Below are 21,233 nucleotides of genomic sequence, written 5' to 3' on the forward strand. Positions count from 1 at the left end.
TTACTTATTTGGAATGCCATTGCTGACTTTCAAATGAAAGTAGCTACAAAAATCCACTGTTCCTAATTACAACACAACATGCCTAGCATTTGGGTTCCATTAGTAAAATCATTTCTCTTGGGCTTCAAGTTGTGAAGATCAGACTCAAAAAAAACCTTTCCTAATTCAGTAAATGTAATTAGGAAATGCATATATTTCAAAAACTAAAACATAACATTTTAACAGATTCTCACCCAAATTTATTCATATATGGAAATACTGCCATTGGTCATCTTCAAGCTTTTTCCGGATTTCAGATTTCTACATTGTATGGATCCTTTTATGGTACATAAGATAACTGTTCATAATAAAACCTTTTCAACACAACATACATTTATAAGGCTTCTCCCGTGTGGATCCTTTTATGGTGATTAAGATACGTCTTCGTAGAAAAACTTTTGCCACATTCCATACATTTATAAGAATTCTCTCCTGTGTGGCTATTTTTATGGGATTTAAGATTACTAGACTCAGTAAAGCATTTTCCACACTCCATACATTTATATGGCTTCTCCCCTGTATGGATCCGACTATGGTAAATAAGTTGACAGTTCTTAATAAAGCTCTTTCCACACTCCATGCATTTATATGGCTTCTCCCCTGTATGGATCCTACTATGGTAAGTGAGTTCAGAGTTTTTAATAAAGCTCTTTCCACACTCCATACATTTATATGGCTTCTCCCCTGTATGGATCCTACTATGGTAAATAAGTTCACAGTTCTTAATAAAACTCTTTCCACACTCCATGCATTTATGCGGCTTCTCCCCCGTGTGGATCATTTTTTGAAGAACAAGGTCACTGCTCCTAGGGAAGCTCTTTCCACATTCCATACATTTATAGGGCTTCTCTCCTGTGTGGATCCTTTTATGAAGATTAAGAGAAGAACTGTGGGAGAAGCTCTTTCCACACTCTGTGCACTTATATGGCTTCTCCCCTGTATGGATCCAGTAATGGGAAGTAAGAGAATTACTATGAGAGAAAGTCTTTCCACAGTCCATGCATTTATAGGGTTTCTCTCCTGTATGGATCTGTTTATGACGTGCAAGTTTACTATTTTCAGTAAAACCTTTACCACATTCAATGCATTTATATATCTTCTCTGCTTTGTGGGTCCTTTTATGGGAAGTAAGACTGTTCCTCCAACTAAAGCTCTTTCCACACTCCGTGCATTTATATGGCTTTTCTATTGTGTGGATCCGGGAATGCGAAGTAAGAGAAGTACTATAAGGGAAGCTCTTTCCACACTCCATGCATTTATAGGGCTTCTCTCCTGTGTGGATTCGTTTATGAAGAGTAAGAGAAGAACTGTGGGAGTAGCTCTTTCCACACTCTGTGCACTTATATGGCTTCTCCCCTGTATGGATCCTACTACGGTAAATAAGTTCACAGTTCTTAATAAAGCTCTTTCCACACTCCATGCATTTATGTAGCCATTCCCCTGTGTGGATCTTTGTATGGAAAACAAGGCCACTGCTGCTACGGAAGCTCTTTCCACATTCCATACATTTATACTTCTCACCTGTGTGGATTCGTTTATGAAGAGTAAGAGAAGAACTGTGGGAGAAGCTCTTTCCACACTCTGTGCACTTATACGGCTTCTCCCCTGTATGGATCCGGGAATGCGAAGTAAGAGAAGTACTAAATGTGAAGCTCTTTCCACACTCCATGCATTTATAGGGCTTCTCTCCTGTGTGGATCCGTTTATGACGTGCAAGTTGACTGTTTTCAGGAAAACTTTTACCACACTCCATGCATTTATATCTTTTCTCTGCTTCATGTTGACTGTCCTTAATAAAGCTCTTTCCACACTCCATGCATTTATGTGGCTTCTCCCCTACACAGGTTATTTTCTGAGATGTACAGGACCCATTTTTATGAGGAAGAGACAGGGTCCATTTCTTATTTCTTCCATTGCTTCTACATATAAAATCTCCTTTGATTTGGGTTTGACAGTGTTTATCTACATCTATTTTGTTTATGAATACTTTCATGCATTTTCCAATATGTTTCTTTTTTATTCTTCCTTGCTGGGCCACAGAGGCTTTTATTGCTGCTTGAACTGAAGGTGAACTTTCCTGATTCCAATTATTTGAGTAGTTTCTTTCATGGCTTTCTACTTCTATTAGAATTGTAGGGTTCTTCATACTGTATGAACGACTGATCATTTGGAATAGTTCTCTGGAATCTTCATCTTCCACCCCATTATTACCTTCAGAAGATAAGAAAAATGCAAATAATGTTAGGGACAAAGAGCAAAGCAGGGGAAGATGGAATATAAAGAAAAACAAACAGCTTCAATCTTCTTAGATGCAGAGAAACTCTTCAAGTATTTGATCTGGACTTGCTTGATTAAAATTTTGGAAGATACATCTAGGTTTCTATGCCAAGGGAATATCCATTGATTAAATATCAAATGCTCCAAATTTCAAAGGAAATGGAAAGATTTGGTTTCTCAATTTGAAATTCAATTTTGCATTCTGCTGTGGTTTGTATAAGAAGTGGGAGTTGCTCAGAAATAAGAGAATTTTAGAACTAGGAAGGCATGACAGTGCTTTGGATGTCATGGATATTTGTGGTATGATAAATTTAGGATCAATCTAGATTTTCAAACCATAACGTTACAAATCCCAAATTGAGAATATGATACAGATATAAACTCAGGTGTGCCCAAAAACATCCTAATGGATTTCAGGAAAAAAAAAAAGCTTCAAGGAAAGACAATGCATAACATGTAGAGAAGCATTAGAACTTGAGCTTTGGAAATACCGAATGAAGTCAAGAACGGAAGAACAAAATAGTTCTCATATTATCAGAAACATTATAGGTAGATGAAGGGAACTATAGCATTCAACAACATAAAACCGAATTTGAATCTCAATTGTGTACAAAAGAATATGTAATGGCTAAAACCTCTAAACCGACTGAAGAATATGAAAATCAATAGAAAAATATTCAAAAGTGTATAAATGTAACTCAAACTATTATTGGAAATGTGGACAAGATAAAGGATCCTTTTGTAGTGCTTTGGTGGCCTTGTAAAAAAGCTGGAAAACTTTGGATTCAAAGGCATTCACTGATACAGGGAACTTCAACTGAAATCAGAATACTTTATGTTGGCAATAATCAACAGTCATCGAAGATTGTTTCTGAGTATGATAACCGTAGTCCGAGTATTACAAACAAAAAGCTAGAAGGGCTCTACATTAACTAGAATGGTGGAATGGTTGAAGAAGATGATAGAATTCTCCATGATGACTAAATTGACTCTGATCAGGGAAAGGATAATATCTATATTTATTAAGTGATTGGAAACCCTGATGGACCTTTGGTTGAAAAAAAGAAAAAATAAGCTTGTAATCAAATTTATGTTTGAAGATGAGAAAGGATAAATTACGTAAAGGAGGAAACAATGATGTAACCTTAGAAAGAGGGTGGAAAATATAACTATTGTCAGGTTTTCAGGCTGTCTTCAAATAAATTGAATCGCAAACAAAGTCTTTTATAAAACAAACTTCCATTTTATTAAGCACAAGACTTTTTACACCAACTCGTTGCAGCCTGGATCTACGGACTTTCCGCCATGCTCTTAAGATTCTCCTATTCCAGCAAGCCGGCCTGGCCTAATTTTCTCCCCTGTTTTAAAATTTTTTAAATCAAAATTTTAATCTGTTTTAAATTATTGGGATTTTTTAATTGTCTCGGGCTAAATTATTTAATCTGGTTTTAATTATGTCTTTTAACTTTTGTATCTATGTGTTTTATTTTGTGCCTGTTCACCACCCTGAGTCCTTCGGGAGTAGGGCGGTATATAAATCTAATAAAAGAAAGAAAAGAAAGAAAGAAGCCGGCACTGACGTGCTGACCCAAAACCCCTCCTCTTCCTTCCCCCACTCCTCTGCATTCATTGGCCATCTTCCAAATCATTCACCCCTAATCTACTGCTCCAATTCAAAGAATTTCCCCCCTCCCATCCATCTCCTAGGGGACATTATCTCCAGAGGAAATAAGTAGGTGAAAGGCAACTGTCCCGTTGCAGACGCCTGCGTTCTCCTTCTTATGTCAGCACTAGGATAAATGCATCTTGACGTGCTGACAACTATTACTTTGTCTTTTCTTTGCTTCTAATTTTATCATACTTCTTTCTTATTCATTAATCACATTACACTATCTTTATTTTCTTTTCAAAATTTGTAGTTTTTATTCTGATAAAAAATTTTGTATATTCTCACCCAAAGAGGCCACGTTCCTATGATTTTCCAGCATGACTTCCCGATACAGTGCTTTTTGGTCAGCATCCAGCTGAGACCACTCCTCTTCGGAGAAATACACAGCCACCTCCTTAAAGGACACGAGACCTTCCTGCATGTGAATGAAACAGAAGAAAAATCAGCAGTGAAAGGAAGCAATCCCACTCTATGTCTGGGTCTGTCTGTCTGTCTGTCTGTCTATCCCCATGCATCTACAAGACTTTCAGCATCTGGAGAGAATCAACTGATATCGGCCATGGAAATCCCACCTATCACTCACTCCAATCCACCCAGTGGTTGTAGAAGAAAGTGTGTGGGGTGTGTGTGTGTGTGTGTGTTGTATTATCCCTCTCTTACTTTTGGAGCTTCAACCAGAATTTCAGCACCACCATAAAAAGGAGTCAAATTTGTTCTATTCTTCCCTGTGAGGGAGACAAACATTTTAAATGGATAATTAACAAAATAGCAGGAGGCATTCTACAGAAGAAAAGAGATACAGAAGGTAAGACAGCGGGACTCTCTCTTGGGAATGGGTGGACTTTTGATTACCATCTGAGATGTCCTCACTTGCGGATTCATGATAGACCCTCCTGGAAAACAGCTCCCGAGGGGGATTTGATGGATTCCTCTTTCTCATAGGTTCTCTGGTCTGCAGAGTGAAAGACTTGAAATAGGAGGCAGGAGAAAAGAAAAATGCATCACACAACATGAACTGGAATCTTGTTCTCAAAAAACAACTTCAATGCCCCAATATCCATCAATGAGCGTAGAATGTGCAAGAAAGGAACGGCTGTTTCCAGTCTATGCTCTAGAACGGATAATGGAACAATGTCCTGCAAGAACTAGTGGAACATCTTAAAATATTATGAAGACCAGAGAAGTATGGAAGGGAGGGGTGAGGAATTCAAACACATTCTTTATTCCCTTCTGGACTTCCAAGATGAAGGTCTCTCACCTGCAATTCGACTTGTTCCTTCTGCTCCTCTGTCTGACTCAGGAGGAAGCCTTCCGCCAGGGCCACCGCTTGGGAGCTGCTCTCTGCTCCACACTCCCACACCCAGCTCTTCATCGGCAGGGGCAGAAAGGCCTGGAGCTGCTCCAGAACCACCAGGTCCAACATTTGAGTTTTAGTGTGGTTTTCTAATCTCAGCCATTGACTATAAAAGTTGTGGAGTTGGCTGCAAAGTCCTCGGGGACCTTCTGCCTCCTGGTATTGGATGTTTCTGAAGCTGCATGTCTGAATCTCTGAACGGATGATGGTTTCCTTCTCCAGGATCTTCTGCCCAGTTCTTGCCCAGGTCTCCTCACAGCTAACAGGCTGAACAGCTGAGAGGCCTTTTCCAGTTCCCTCACTTGCTAACACTTCTTTCTGCATCCTTTCTCTGTCCTGTAAGGACAATCCAAATAGGTCTGAGAAATCTTGTTGATCTCCAAACAGCTTTCAATTCATAGGATGATTCCTGGAGCTGCAGGACTGACCACAAAGGCTATCCAGGCCTGTTCGCCGAAGAGTTAACTTTTTTTGTTGGGAAGTTGGTCAAGATGACTCTAGTTTCTGCATCTGAGATGGAAAAGGAAATAAATTCAAAGAATGAGATCATGGCTTTAGCACCTGAACAACATTCATCCTCATAGAAGAGAGTTTTTCCCTAAGCTGGTAAAGGATTGCGATGGCATTGCACAAACGAAGATTCTGAAGTCTGTCTGTACATGAAGTGTGGTGCAAAATATGGTTGTACTTTTCATCCAGAACTTGGAATATAAAACAAATGTTTCATTTTTGGATTATTTTTCCCCCTCCCCTCCCCAAGGGGAGGCTAGCTTTTTTTTCAAATTTAAGATCTGTATTTACCTTATTATTTACCAAATAATTCCCTCAACACTGTCAAACTATTTACTAATTCTGCACTACTATTAATCTTCTCATTGTTCCTATCACTCATCTCCACCCACTTATGACTGTATGACTGTAACCTTGTTGCTGGTATCCTTACAATTTATATTGATTGTTTCCTAATATGATTTAATTGCTTATTTGTACCCTATGACTATCATTATGTGTTGTACCTTATGATTAATTAATGTATCTTCTCTTTTATGTACACTGAGAGCATATGCAGCAAGACAAATTCCTTGTGTGTCCAATCACACTTGGCCAATAAAGAATTCTATTCTATCTATCCTATTCTTACATTTAGGGTTCATACAAGATGCTGAAACTCAAAGAGCTTAAGAAACCGGAATGGAATACAGAATTTTTACATGTTTTTCTTGTCCTTCATACTGAGGTGTTTAGGTATTAAGACGTTCATTAAAGATGTTCCTCATTCTTGTCTTAAAGTTGGTTTGTTTGTAAGTAACTGGAGCCATGGAGAAGAGATAAGGAGGAAGTTCCAAAAGTGGCTTATCCCAAGAAAGAAAAGTTTAGCTTTTGTCAGGGGTCTCAGGGAGGAAAAGGAAGAAGACCCCCTAATATTGAATAATACTAAGTGAAATTATCCAGGGAAGGAACAGCATTCTAAGGATGCCGTGAAGATTGAATTCACATCAAATGAAATTGCCCACTTTCTGTTTTTCAGGGTTTGCTCTTGGGGAACATAGTTGGCTTTGTAAACGAAGGCTGGTTCACACAATTTGCCCTGAGCCCAAAGTGGTTAACCAACAAAGTTCACATGAAACACAGGGATTGAAAGAACACACCTTAAAATGGTTTTTCACCCATCCTTTTAAGCCTGGAGGATTTGACCTTACTTTATTCTTCGTCTCCAGAAAAAGCACAAACGATTTGCAGCTTATATATGCAAAATGGAAAACCAAAGAAAGCACTAGAAAAAAAGGGTGATTAAGTTAACTAGCGAGAATCCATCTGCAAAGAAAAAATAACCAGAAGAAAATCTTATAAAAGCACTAATGTCAGGGAAGAAAGTAGAGAATCTTATTAGTTAATTTGACTTTTGTGCAGCTGGGGCATTTTCGGGCACATTCCTCTTCATCAACCTCTATCAGGCTCAAAATACTGGACATTTAAAATATGTTTTGGATTTCTATTTCCTAGTTTATTCATTCCAACATGATCTTCCTAATGATGGACAAATTAAAACGTGTGGATTTTAACTCCCAGATTTTAAAGAAGATGGAGAAACAAGCGGCCTCATCGGGCACACGGTGCGAATGCTGCGGCTCAGCCCCACTTTTGCAGTTCCGTCGCCCCTGCAAGGTCTCCCATCTTTTCCTTTGCGGGTCGTGGGGAAAGGAAAGGCTGGGAAGCATCACCCCAGTCCCAGTCCTCGCACATCCGTCCTTGCACCCAGAGGCAACAGGGGGGCTTCGAGGCTGCCTCCACTTCCCCAATAAATGGGGAGAAACGCCCCCTCCCCTTCTGGCGACCCCCATTTCTCTCCTTTGCTCCCCCCCCAACTCCATGGAACCTGCATGGGAAAGGGCGGCAGTGGAACATGGGACTCCGGAGGAAAACGTGGCATTCTCAACTCATCCCTCCAGCGCGGGACCTCTTTGCACGGGCAGAGCCGCCACTCACGGTTCTCTGGGATCTCCCGCCTCTGCGCCTCCCACTCACAGCGGACGGAGGAGGCAGAAACGGGGACGCGCCTCACCCGAGGAACTCCAGGCAAAAAGGTCGGCGCATGCTCAGTTCCCACATGAGTCCGAGAGCGCCCCCTGGTGGATTCTGCTCAAGTTGCCAGGAATCCCTGAAAGGGCGGGGAAAAGGGGCTTATTTGGAGGAATGGGAATGGGAATAGAATAGAATAGAATAGAATAGAATAGAATAGAATAGAATAGAATAGAATAGAATAGAATAGAATAGAATAGAATTCTTTATTGGCCAAGTGTGACACAAGGAATTTGCCTTTGGTGCACATAAAAGAAAAGATACGTTCATCAAGAATCATAAGCAGTGGTGGGATTCAGCCAGTTCGCACCACTTCGGGAGAACCGGTTGTTAACTTTCGGAGCAGTTTGGTGAATTGGTTGTGGGAAGAAATCATTAGGGCAGAGAACCGGTTGTTAAATTATTTGAATCCCACCACTGATCATAAGGTACAACACTTACTGATAGTCATAGGGTTCAAATAAGCAATCAGGAAACAATATCAATATAAATCGTAAGGATACAAGCAACAAAGGTACAGTCATACAGTCATAAATGGGAGGAGATGGGTTGTGGGAATGATGAAAAGATTAATAGTAGTGCAGACTTAGTAAATAATTTGACAGTGTTGAGGGAATTATTTGTTTAGCGGAATGATGGCGTTCGGGAAAAAACTGTCCTTGTGTCTAGTTGTTCTGGTGTGCAGTGCTCTATATTGTCGTTTTGAAGGTAAGAATTGAAACAGTTTATGTCCAGGATGTGAGGGGTCTGTAAATATTTTCACAGCCCTCTTTTTGACTCATGTAGTATACAGGTCCTCAATGGAAGGCAGGTTGGTAGCAATTGTTCTAATTATCCTCTGAAGTCTGTGTCAGTCTTGTTGGGTTGCAGAACCAAACCAGACAGTTATAGAGATGCAGATGACAGACTCAATAATTCCTCTGTAGAACTGGATCAGCAGCTCCTTGGGCACTTTGAGCTTTCTGAGGAATAGGAATAGGAATAGGAATAGGAATAGGAATAGGAATAGGAATAGGAATAGGAATAGGAATAGGAATAGGAATAGGAATAGGAATAGAATAGGATGAGCTGGAAGGGACCTTGGAGGTCTTCTAGTCCAGCCCCCTGCTCAAGGAGGAGACCCTATACCATTTCAGATGAGTGACTATCTCGACTCTTCTTAAAAACCTCCAATGATGGAGCGCCCACAATTATTGCAAGCAAGCTGATCCACTGGTTAATTGTGCTCACTGGTAGGAAGTTTCTCCTTACTTCCAGGTTGCTTCTCTCTTCGATTAGTTAGATTCCAATTTCCAAGTGGAGGGGAAGGGATGATTGGCATGGGAGTAGGAGGAAAGGTTCCTGCCCGAGAAAGGTGGCATCTCCAGAGGCAGCAATGTCTCCATCTTCCTCTCCTTCCTGTCCAGGAACCATCTCTGGAGATGGTTCCTGGACAGTTTAGTGTCATCTGCAAATTTGATGAGTTCCCCTTCTATTCCCTCATCTAAATCATTTATGAAGATATTGAAGAGTACTGGGCCTTCTTAAGATTTCTTTTTTTGCAGCCAAGCATACCATCTGTCCCAGCTCCTATATAACCCCGATTCTTGTCTATCTCGCAAAAGTCCAGTAAGCTTGTCTGCTTCTGCACAGTCCATGATCTTTGCAATTAACATAGCCTCCGATGGGATATTTTTAGATTTCCATTCTTGCGCGAACGAGATCCTGGCTGCAATGATGATGTGGAGAGCGAGATACCAATTAGATTTGTTTAAATTCTCTGGTTTCATGCCTAGTAAAAACGTTTCCGGGTTCAAATCTATTCTACATCCTATAATTTCTAAAATCCATTTTTGAATTCTAACCCAATATTCTTTTGCTCGGGGACAGGTCCACCAACTATGAAAGTAAGTTCCCATAGCGGCGTTGCATTTCCAGCAAACCGGAGAGGTCCCCGGGAACATCTTCGATAATCTAGCCGGGGGCAGGTGCCATCTATATAGCATTTTGTATATATTTTCCTTATAGGAAACTGACATTGTTAATTTTAAGGTTGTCCCCCAGATTTCTTCCCATTTTTCAAGTTCAATCGAGTATCCCAAATTTCTCCCCCAGGCAATCATTGAGTCTTTGATGACCTCCTCTCCAATCCAGTCCATTAAGAGGAATTGATAGAGTTTGGATAATACCTTCTCATCCTTCCCCAACAAGATCTTATCAAGTTCCTGTAGAGAATTATAAATTCCTCCTTTATTTTTATCCTGAGCTGTCCTAGATTGGATCTGATTGTATGACCACCAATCTAGCTCATAGCCTAATTCCCCCAGCATATTTCGAGATTTTACTTTGCCTGAAGGATCCAACAGAGCTTGGTAGATTAGTGGTTTATTTCTGTTGTAAAGAGTCGGGTGTGTCATTGCCTCTAAAGGGGAAAGCCAAATCGGAGTCATCAGGTAAAATTTATTTCTTATTCGATCCCATATGGTCATCAAAACCTTTCGAATAAAGTGGTCCATAAAATATTTATGTTTTTTGGGCCTTTCCTGACTCAGATAATAGTGCCACCCCTGTTGCAAATTGTGGCCTTCCAAGCTAAGGATTCTCCTCCTCCTCAAGGCAATCCAGTCTCTGATCCAAGTTAAGACAGCTGCCTGATGATAAAGCTCCCATTTAGGTAGGCCAAATCCTCCCCTGGAAGGGGATTCTTGAAGCATTTTCAATTTAATCCTTGGTTTTTTATTCTGCCATACAAATCTATGTATACACTGATCTAAAGAATGAAAAAAATTTGTATCTACTAAAACTGGGGCTGTCTGAAAGAGAAAAATCCATTTAGGCAGGATATACGTCTTAACTACTGCAATTCTACCTAATAATGATAGCTGTAAACTTTTCCATCCTTCCAACATTTCTTTAGTTTGACTAAGTAGTTTTTGGTAGTTGTCTTCTTTAATGGTCGAGCATTTAGAAAAAAAGAAATCTTAAGAAGAACGAAAATATTAACCTTAATGTGAACGTGGGTAAATACTTCCAGGAGTACTGCATGACGATTGAGAATTTTTTTTCTGGCTAAACCTTCCTTTCGTTTGATGAGTTAGCTTAATGGAAGTTTGTACTTTCTCCAGGCGAAAATTGATACTTTAAAACTCTATATGTATTATATTACTCTCTGCAATTCTATCCATATTATTATATTTTTTTCTGTATTTTTTAATAATTTTCAATAAAAAATTTAAAAAAAAAAAAGAGTACTGGGCCTAAGTCAGAATGTGGTGGTACCCCACTACTTACTTCTCTCCATGTGGATGTAGTACCATTAAGGACTACCTACTCTTCGAGTACGGTTTGTCAGCCAGCTTCAAATCCATCTGGTGGTGATGTTGTTCATTCCACATTTTTCTAGCTTTCCAAGTGGAGGAGAAGGGATGATTGCAGTGGTGGGATTCAAGTAATTTAACAACCAGTTCTCTGCTCTAATGATTTCTTCCAATAACCAGTTCACCAAACTGCTCAGAAAGTTAACAACCGGTCCTCCCGAAGTGGTGCAAACTGGCTGAATCCCACCACTGGATGATTGGCATGGGAGTAAGAAGAAAAGGTTCCTGCCCGAGAAAGGCAGCATCTCTAGAGGCGGCAGTCTCTCCATCTTCCTCTCCTTCCTGTCCAGGAATCGTCTGTGGAGATGGAGAAAATCTCTCTGGAGGATTTGAACTTGCTTCCCTCAATAACAGTTGCACTGAAGTATTCAGAGAGATTGGAGGGTGGCCTCAAACAGAGCCAAATCCTGTCAGAAACAGAACGGTCAGAAGATGTGGACTTTCTCTGTGAAGCACAATTGTATCTTGCGCTTGTTGCAAACTCCAACCTGAAGGTGAGTAAGATGGGGCTGAAGAGACACAGGCAGGGAAGACACAATCATAAAGTGACCAGTCGTCCTCTAGTGAGTCCAGTCCTTCTTTTGTAAGTACTATACTCTCTCGAAAAGCGTCCTCCTACATGTCCTCCTTTTCGATATTTGAAGACTAATCTGTAAATCTCCATATTTGATCGATGCCAGTCCGATGCGTGTGATGTGACATATTTGTATTTGACATGACGATTTGTCAAGGCTCATACATTGTGGCAAGACGCGATTATGAGACACATGCACATCGCACAGAGTTGTTTTGAGTGTGCTGCGTGCAAGAGTGCGCTGTGCGCAAGAGGCTTTATTTACCATAACATGACACAGCACACACGCACGCATTAGACTCATTGTTGCAATGAATAAAACCTTTCTTCAATTTATCTGTGTCCTCATTGTAAAAAAGGTTGACTCAGCCTTCCATCCTTTCTAAGGTAGGTAAAATGAAGACCCAGTTTGTGGGGGCAATAAGCTGACTTTGTATAAAATATACAAAAGTATGAAGGCTATTGCTTAACGCATTGTAAGCTGCCCTGAGTCTCCGGAGAAGGGCGGCATATAAATAAATAAATAAATAAAAAACATTGGTCACCTTATACAATCAAGAAAATGGAGATTTCTATCGTGTGTTTGTTCTCTAGTTCTGTATATACAAATTCTTGGCTCTGGGTGCCTAAAAATAATCAGAAAGACTCACAGAGTAGCTGCTTATGACAAAATAAATGATTCTGATGAAAAAGAAAACCAATTCCATAATGGGGAAAAGCTGAAACTTGTGGAAGTTCCAGAAATTTTACCTCACAATGAGGCTACTTGGAGGATAAGTGAAGCAGGGCTGGGGGCTGGGGATGACATCTCATCTGTGACTGGAAAAAGGGGGGAACCGCAAAATGATGGAAACAGATTATGGAAAAGAGAATATAAAATTAAAATACCATGAGGGGGCAAAAAGAAGAGGAAAAATGTTTTATTTAGGGGTTTAATACAAAGAACCAATAGGAGATACGAATAGGAAACTTAACACCTTTCTAGAATTTAAGACAAGGATAGGATATCTCCAGATCATGAATAAAAAGAAAAGTACAATTGGTGTCTAACTTTGGATGACTGCTACTCCGATTTCCATTTCTCTAAAGAAAAATTGCACAATAACTGACAGAAAACTGGAATTGGTGCCTTTTCTCCATCTTGACATAGAATCATCCATGGGTACTGTTTGAAGAAATAGCTTCAGCCCAGGAGGAGCCTCTGAAATGCAGATGTTTCTCCCTCACCCAAATCCTTCCTAATTCTTTTTGCCAAAAAACAATTGTTAGGGCTTTTCTGATTAGGGTAAATAGATGCAAAGACAGCATTTGTTTTTGCATAAAAACCTTTATTAGACACACTTAAACACCTAGTTGTAATTTTAATGCTAACCGCCCCTTGCTAATTTTAATCTATTACCCACAGGTTAGTAACTATTTCTATCTTACTTGACCTATCTATTTCTATCTCTATCTCCTTTCTCTATGTTTACATATGAAAACCCCTTGTGCTCCTCTAGATTTGCCAAGGATTGCCAAAGGTACTTTTTCAAAAGGAAACTGGACTTTCTATTTTCTAGATGATGTTTCACTTCTTAGCCAAGGAGCATCTTCAGTTTTGAAGAAGCATCCTCAGATGTTTCTTGGATGAGAAGCGAAATGTTTTCAAGAAAACACAAAGGAAATCCAGTTGCCTTTTGGGAAAGTACCCTTGGAACAAACATGATCTGGATGTACGAGAATCTCTACATGTTTCTTTTATTTCTTTTATATAGGCCCAATAATCAGAATGCAAGACATGAGAACATAAACAGTATTTATTTCTTTGTTTCTATTGCAGGAGATCATCAGGCAAGGCAAGGCAACTGTCCAGGACATCAGAATATATGCACAGTAGGAGGAGTCAAATGGTAAGGAGGAGTTAGTGGGTGGAACAATTGATGTATAGATGGTTTTACCCTTACATGACTTTAAATATGTACATATAGTTAGGTATTTTCAACGTGCAACACTACAGGTGTTTGTCAAGGGGTTACTTCTCTCCTCCTCCTCAATCATAATCCTCTATTACTGGAGCTGCTGTGAGGAATTTTGCACCCTGGCTGGCTGCATGAAGCCCACCACCTTTGATCTTCACACTGGAAGGTCTCATTCTTTTCTTGAGATTCATCCAGCTTTCCCCATCTCTACAAAAACCTTCGGTGAAGGAGGGACTGCAACTGTTGTGTACAGAACCATTGATATAAATTTACATTAAATGTAGAATTTTTCTTAGCCCTAATCACAGAAAGGCAAAATATGGTCCTAATGCTTGGAAAGTTTTGCACATGCTTTTCAGGGGCTTCTCGTCATTCTGGCTTTTTGTGAGGAATTCTTTATCCTAAAACTTTCTTCACATTCGAATTAGAATCTATGTGTTTATTTTCTCACAACATGAGAGACAGAAAGGTCCCTTCTTCTGCATTCATACTGCTTCATTAGGTCTTGATTTTTCACAGTGGACTGAAAGACTTTATAGTGTATTTTTTTTGTTATCCTCACACTCCAGAAGTTCCCGTTCTCATTTCTCCTAGAGAGGAAGAAAGATTTTAAAAAGTTTTGTCTTGAAGAGATGCATCAGGGAGATGCACCTCCTTTTGCTTATTTTGCTCACCAGAAGTCTCCCTTTTGAACATTCTTGTAATTTAATAATAATAAAAATAATAATTTTATTTCTATACCGCCCTTCTCCTGAAGGACTCAGGGCGGTGTACAGCCTATTTAAAAACACAGACAAAACAATATAAAATTTAAAATAATTAAATAAAGTAAAATTAGCACAATATCCCAAAACGTTTCCAGTTTCAACATCTTGCAATTCAATAGCTTCTAACGACAGCTATACAAGCTTAACTGCAAAAGATTTGCTACTTAAACTGTTCTATTCATAAGGTATATTTTTTAGCATCATTTGTTCTTTGGTAATTTATATTTAGCTATAACTCCTATAAATCTTTCCTGATTTATAGCTTTCCCGTATAATGCCTTGAATTGTGCCTGCTCTCAAAAGTTAACTTTTTATTGGGGGTTTAGGCTTTCTTTATTATGATCCAATTGAAAATGCAATAAACATGAAGAAAGAAAATTTATCTGAAATGGCATTGCTGACCTTCAAATGACAGTAATTACAAAATCCACTATTCATAATTAAACCACCACATGCTTCTATACTGTGTGGGTCCGTTTATGTGAGTTAAGATTACTGCTCGTAATAAAAACTTTTCCACACACCATACATTTATAACACCTGTCCCGTGTGGATCCTTTTATGGTGATTAAGATACATCTTTGTAGAAAACCTCTTTCCACATTGCATACATTTATACTTCTCCCCTGTGTGGGTCTTTTTATGAGTAATAAGATTACTACAGCCAGTAAAGGATTTTCCACACTCCATGCATTTATACGGCTTCTCCCCTGTATGGATCCTACTATGGTAAACAAGCTCACAGTTCTTAATAAAGCTCTTTCCACACTCCATGCATGTATGTGGCCTCTCCCCTGTGTGGATCTTTTTATGGAAAATAAGGCCGCTGCCCTGAGAGAAGCTCTTTCCACATTCCATGCATTTATAGGGCTTCTCTCCTGTATGGATCCTTTCATGGATCTTAAGATATCTCTTTGTAGAAAAACTCTTTCCACATTCCATGCATTTATAGGGCTTCTCTCCTGTATGGATCCTTTCATGGGTCTTAAGATTCGTCTTCGCAGAAAAACTCTTTCCACATTCCATGCATGTATAAGGATTCTCCCCTGTGTGGATCTTTTCATGGGTGTTAAGATACATCTTTGTAGAAAAACTCTTTCCACATTCCATGCATGTATAAGGATTCTCCCCTGTGTGGATCGTTTCATGGGTTTTAAGAGACCTCTTCGTGGAAAAACTCTTTCCACATTCCATGCATTTATAAGGCTTCTCCCCTGTGTGGATTCTTTCATGGGTCTTAAGATTCGTCTTCCTAGAAAAACTCTTTCCACATTCCATGCATATATAAGGATTCTCCCCTATGTGGATCATTTCATGGGTTTTAAGAGACCTCTTCGTGGAAAAACTCTTTCCACATTCCATGCACTTATACGGCTTCTCCCCTGTATGGATCCTACTATGGTAAACAAGCTCACAGTTCTTAATAAAGCTCTTTCCACACTCCATGCATGTATGTGGCCTCTCCCCTGTGTGGATCTTTTTATGGAAAATAAGGTCACTGCCCTGAGAGAAGCTTTTTCCACATTCCATGCATTTATACGGCTTCTCTCCTGTATGGATCCTTTCATGGATCTTAAGATATCTCTTTGTAGAAAAACTCTTTCCACATTCCATGCATTTATAGGGCTTCTCTCCTGTATGGATCCTTTCATGAGTCTTAAGATTCGTCTTCGTAGAAAAACTCTTTCCACATTCCATGCATGTATAAGGATTCTCCCCTGTATGGATCTTTTCATGGGTGTTAAGATACATCTTTGTAGAAAAATTCTTTCCACATTCCATGCATGTATAAGGATTCTCCCCTGTGTGGATCGTTTCATGGGTTTTAAGAGACCTCTTCGTGGAAAAACTCTTTCCACATTCCATGCATTTATAAGGCTTCTCCCCTGTGTGGATTCTTTCATGGGTCTTAAGATTCGTCTTCCTAGAAAAACTCTTTCCACATTCCATGCATTTATAAGGCTTCTCCCCTGTGTGGATCCTTTCATGGGTCTTAAGATTCGTCTTTGTAGAAAAGCTCTTTCCACATTCAACACATATATACTTCTCCCCTGTGTGGCTCTTTTTATGGCCAATAAGGCGACAAGAGTCAATAAAGCATTTTCCACACTCCATGCATTTATACGGCTTCTCCCCTGTATGGATCCTACTATGATAAATAAGATAACAGTTCTTAATAAAGCTCTTTCCACACTCCATGCATTTATATGGCTTCTCTGTTGTATGGATCCGGGAATGCGTAGTAAGAGAAGTTCTATAATTGAAACTCTTTCCACATTCCATGCATTTATAGGGTTTCTCTCCGGTGTGAATCCTCTTGTGACATTTAAGATAACTGTTCCTACTAAAGCTCTTTCCACACTCCATGCATTTATATGGCTTCTCTGTTGTATGGATCCGGGAATGCTTAGTAAGAGAAGTTCTATAAGTGAAACTCTTTTCACATTCCATGCATTTATAGGGTTTCTCTCCTGTGTGGATCCTCTTGTGACATTTAAGATAACTGTTCCTACTAAAGCTCTTTCCACACTGCATGCACTTATGCGGCTTTTCTCCCGTGTGGGTTCTTTTTTGAGATGTACAGGACCCATTTTTATGAGGAAGAGACTGCGTCCATTTGTAATTTTTTCCATTGTCTCTACTTATATAATCTTCTCCATTGGTTTGAGTTTGATAGTACTGATTTACATCTAATTTGTTTATGAATAGTTTTGTACATTTTACAATATATTTCATTTTTAGTTGTCCTTGCTCGGTCACGGAGGCTTTCGTTGATGCAGAAGATGAACTTTCCTGATTGCAATTATTTGACTGGTTTCTCTCATGGCTTTCTACTTCTATTAGAATTGTAGGGTTCTTCATATTGTATCCACGACTGATCATTTTGAATAGTTCTTTGGAATCTTCATCTTCCTCCCCATTATTACCTTCACAAGAAAAGAAAAATGCAAATAATGTTAGGGACAAAGAGCAAAGCAGAGGAAGATTGAATATAATGAAAAACAAACAGCTTCAATCTTAGATGCAGAGTTTTGGAAGATACATTTACGTTTGTATGGCAAGAGGAAAACCATGGATTAAATATCAAATTCTCCAAATTTCGAAGGAAATGGAAAGATTTGGTTTCCCAATTTGAAATTGGACTTTGTATTCTGCTGTGCGGTTTGTATAAGAAGTGGGAGTTGCTCAGATATACAAAAGTATGAAGGCTATTGCTTAACTCATTGTAAGCCGCCCTGAGTCTCCAGAGAAGGGCGGCATATAAATAGAACCAATAAATAAATAAATAAATAAATAAATAAATAAATAAATAAATAAATAAATAAATAGATAGATAGATAGATAGATAGATAGATAGATAGATAGATAGATAGATAGAGAATTTTAGAAGTAGGAAGGCATGACAGTAGTTTGGATGTCATGGATATTTGTGATTCAATAAATTTAGTCAATCTAGTTTTCAAAAGCATGTTACAAATGCCACATTGAGAATATGAAGCAGATATAAACTCAGGCTGTGCCCCAAAACATCCTAATGGCTTTCAGCAGAAAAAAAGCTGCAAGGGTAAATAATGGAAAACATGTACAGAGGCATTAGAACTTGAGCTGTGGAAATACCAAATGAAATCAAGAATGGAAAAACCATAGAGTTCTCAACTATAGTTCTCTATTGTTCAACAACATAAAGCAGAATTTGAATCTCAGTTGTGTAGAAAAGATGAATAAGTAATTGCTAAAACCTCTAAATATACAGAGGGATATGAAAATCAACAGAAAAATATTAAAAATGTATAAATGTACCTCAAACTATTATTGGAAATGTGGACAAGATAAAGGATCGTTTTGTAATGCTTTGGTGGCCTTGTAAAAAAGCTAGAAAACTTTGGATTCAAAGACATTCACTGATACAGAGAATTTAAAATAAATATCCAATTGAAATCAGAACAATTGATGTTTAAATTAATCAGCAGTCATAGGAGATTGATTCTGAGTATGACAACCGTAGTGGGAATATTAAGAACAAAAAACTAGAAGGGTTCTACATTAACTAGAATGGTGGAATGGTTGAAGATGATGATACAATTCTCCACGATGACTAAATTGACTCTGATCAGGGAAAGGATAGTCTCTATATTTATTAGCTATTGGAAACCCCGATGGACTTTTGGCTGAAAAAAAAGAACTTGTGATCAAATTTATGTTTAAAGGTTAAAAAGGATAAATTAGAAAGGAGGAAACAATGATGTAACCTTAGAAATAGGGGGGAAATATAACTATTAGGTTGTCTTTTCTCTGCTTTTAATTTTATCATACTTCTTTCTTATTCATTAATCACATTACACTATCTTCTTTATTTTATTTTCAAAATTTGTAGGCTTTATTTTGATAAAAATTCCTGTATATTCTCACCCAAAGAGGCCACGTTCCTATGATTTTCCAGCATGACTTCCCGATACAGTGCTTTTTGGTCAGCATCCAGCTGAGACCACTCCTCTTCGGAGAAATACACAGCCACCTCCTTAAAGGACACGAGGCCTTCCTGAATGAGAAGGAAACAGAAGAAAAATCAGCAGTGAAAGGAAGCAATCCCACTCTCTGTCTGGGTCTGTCTGTCTATCTCCATGCATCTACAAGACTTTCAGCATCTGGAGAAAATCAACTGATATCGGCCATGGAAATCACACCTATCGCAACCCACCCAGTGGTTGTAGAAGAAAGTGTGTGTGTGTGTGTGTTGTATTATCCCTCTCTTACTTTTGGAGCTTCAACCAGAATTTCAGCACCACCATAAAAAGGAGTCAAATTCATTTTGTTCTTCCCTGTGAGGGAGACAGAAATTTTAAATGGATAATTAATAAAATTGCAAGAGGCATTCTACAGAAGAGATACAGAAGGTAAGACAGCTGGAATCTCTTTTGGGAATGGGTGGACTTTTGATTACCATCTGAGATGTCCTCACTTGCGGATTCATGATAGACCCTTCTGGAAAACAGTTCCTGAGGGGGATTTGATGGATTCCTCTTTCTCATAGGTTCTCTGGTCTGCAGAGTGAAAGACTTGAAATAGGAGGCAGGAGAAAAGAAAAATGCATCACATAACATGAACTGGATTCTTGTTCTCAAAAAACAACTTCAATGCCCCAATATCCATCAATGAGCCTAGAATGTGCAAGAAAGGAACGGCTGTCTCCAGTCTATGCTCTAGAATGGATAATGGAACAATGTCCTGCAAGAACTAGTGGAACATCTTAAAATATTATAAATACCAGAGAAGTATGGAAGGGAGGGGTGAGGAATTCAAACACATTCTTTATTCCCTTTTGGACTTCCAAGATGAAAGTCTCTCACCTGCAATTCAACTTCCTCCTTCTGCTCCTCTCTCTGACTCAGGAGGAAGCCTTCCGCCAGGGCCACCGCTTGGGAGCTGCTCTCTGCTCCACACTCCTGCACCCAATTCTTCATCGGCAGGGGCAAAAGGGCCAGGAGCTGCTCCAGAACGACCAGGTCCAACATGTGGGTTTTAGTGTGGTTTTGTAGTCCCAGCCATTGATTATAAAAGTTGTGGAGTTGGCTGCAAAGTCCTCGGGGACCTTCCTCCTCCTGGTATTGGATGTTTCTGAAGCTGCATGTCTGAATCTCTGAACGGATGATGGTTTCCTTCTCCAGGATCTTCTGCCCAGTTCTTGCCCAGATCAACCCACAGCTGCCAGGCTGAACAGCTAAGGGGCCTTTTCCAGTTCCCTCACTTCCTAACACTTCTTTCTGCATTCTTTCTCTGTCCGGTAAGGAAATTCCAGATAGTTGTGAGGAATCATGTGGATCTCCAAACACCTTTCAATTCATACGACGATTCCTGGAGCTGCAGGATTATATCACAAAAGCTATCCAGAATCTTCTCCCAAGTGTACTTTTTGTTGTTGGGAAGGCTGTTGTGATGACTCTACTTTCTGCAACTGAGATGGAAAAGAAAATAAATTCAAATGAGAAGGTTGTGGACTTAACTCCTGAACAACATTTATCCTCATGGAAGGGAGTCTTTTTTTTTTTAATTTGATTTATATGCCGCCCTTCTCCGGAGACTCAGGGCGGCTTACAATGCGTTAAGCAATAGCCTTCATACTTTTGTATATTTTATACAAAGTCAGCTTATTGCCCCCAAAATCTGGGTCCTCATTTTACCTACATTAGAAAGGATGGAAGGCTGAGTCAACCTTGAGCCTGGTGAGATTTGAACTTGCAGTAATTGCAGGCAGCTGATGTTAATAACAGTGCTTTAGTCTGCTGCGCTTTTTTTTCAAATTTAAGATCTGTATTTATCTTATTTTTTACCAAATAATTCCCTCAACACTGTCAAACTATTTACTAATTCTGCACTACTATTAATCTTCTCAACGTTCCTATCACTCATCTCCTCCCACTTATGACTGTATGACTGTAACCTTGTTGCTGGTATCCTTACGATTTATATGGACTATTTCCTGATATGATTTAATTGCTTATTTGTACCCTATGACTATCATTATGTGTTGTACTTTATGACTGACTAATGTATCTTCTCTTTTATGTACACTGAGAGCATATGCAGCAAGACAAATTCCTTGTGCGTCCAAACACACTTGGCCAACAAAGAATTCTATTCTATCTATTCTATTCTTACAC

The 21,233-nt window shown here is 39.2% G+C and overlaps 1 protein-coding gene across 2 annotated transcripts in view; it reads right to left on the bottom strand.

The window, feature by feature from the left end:
* The window catches only part of LOC139311586 (zinc finger protein 208-like), a 43,988-nt gene extending 23,646 nt beyond the window's left edge, over window positions 1-20,342 (bottom strand). The window contains exons 1-7 of one of the 2 annotated variants that reach the window (XM_070936050.1): window positions 19,923-20,342; window positions 19,517-19,631; window positions 19,330-19,394; window positions 18,985-19,114; window positions 15,275-17,501; window positions 1,561-1,802; window positions 383-1,395 (exon numbers count right to left, since the gene is read on the bottom strand). In XM_070936050.1, the coding sequence (XP_070792151.1) occupies window positions 383-1,395; window positions 1,561-1,802; window positions 15,275-17,501; window positions 18,985-19,114; window positions 19,330-19,394; window positions 19,517-19,631; window positions 19,923-20,342 (4,212 nt within the window). Of the gene's footprint in view, window positions 1-382; window positions 1,396-1,560; window positions 1,803-14,782; window positions 17,502-18,984; window positions 19,115-19,329; window positions 19,395-19,516; window positions 19,632-19,922 lie in introns of those variants that run through there. The other variant, XM_070936051.1, reaches the window with a different exon arrangement.
* Window positions 20,343-21,233: the final 891 nt, after the last annotated feature.

This window comes from Pituophis catenifer, unplaced genomic scaffold (genome assembly GCF_029215685.1).
Source record: "Pituophis catenifer annectens isolate HBS135680 unplaced genomic scaffold, rPitCat1.0.hap2 SCAF_2, whole genome shotgun sequence".
NCBI lineage: Eukaryota > Metazoa > Chordata > Lepidosauria > Squamata > Colubridae > Pituophis > Pituophis catenifer.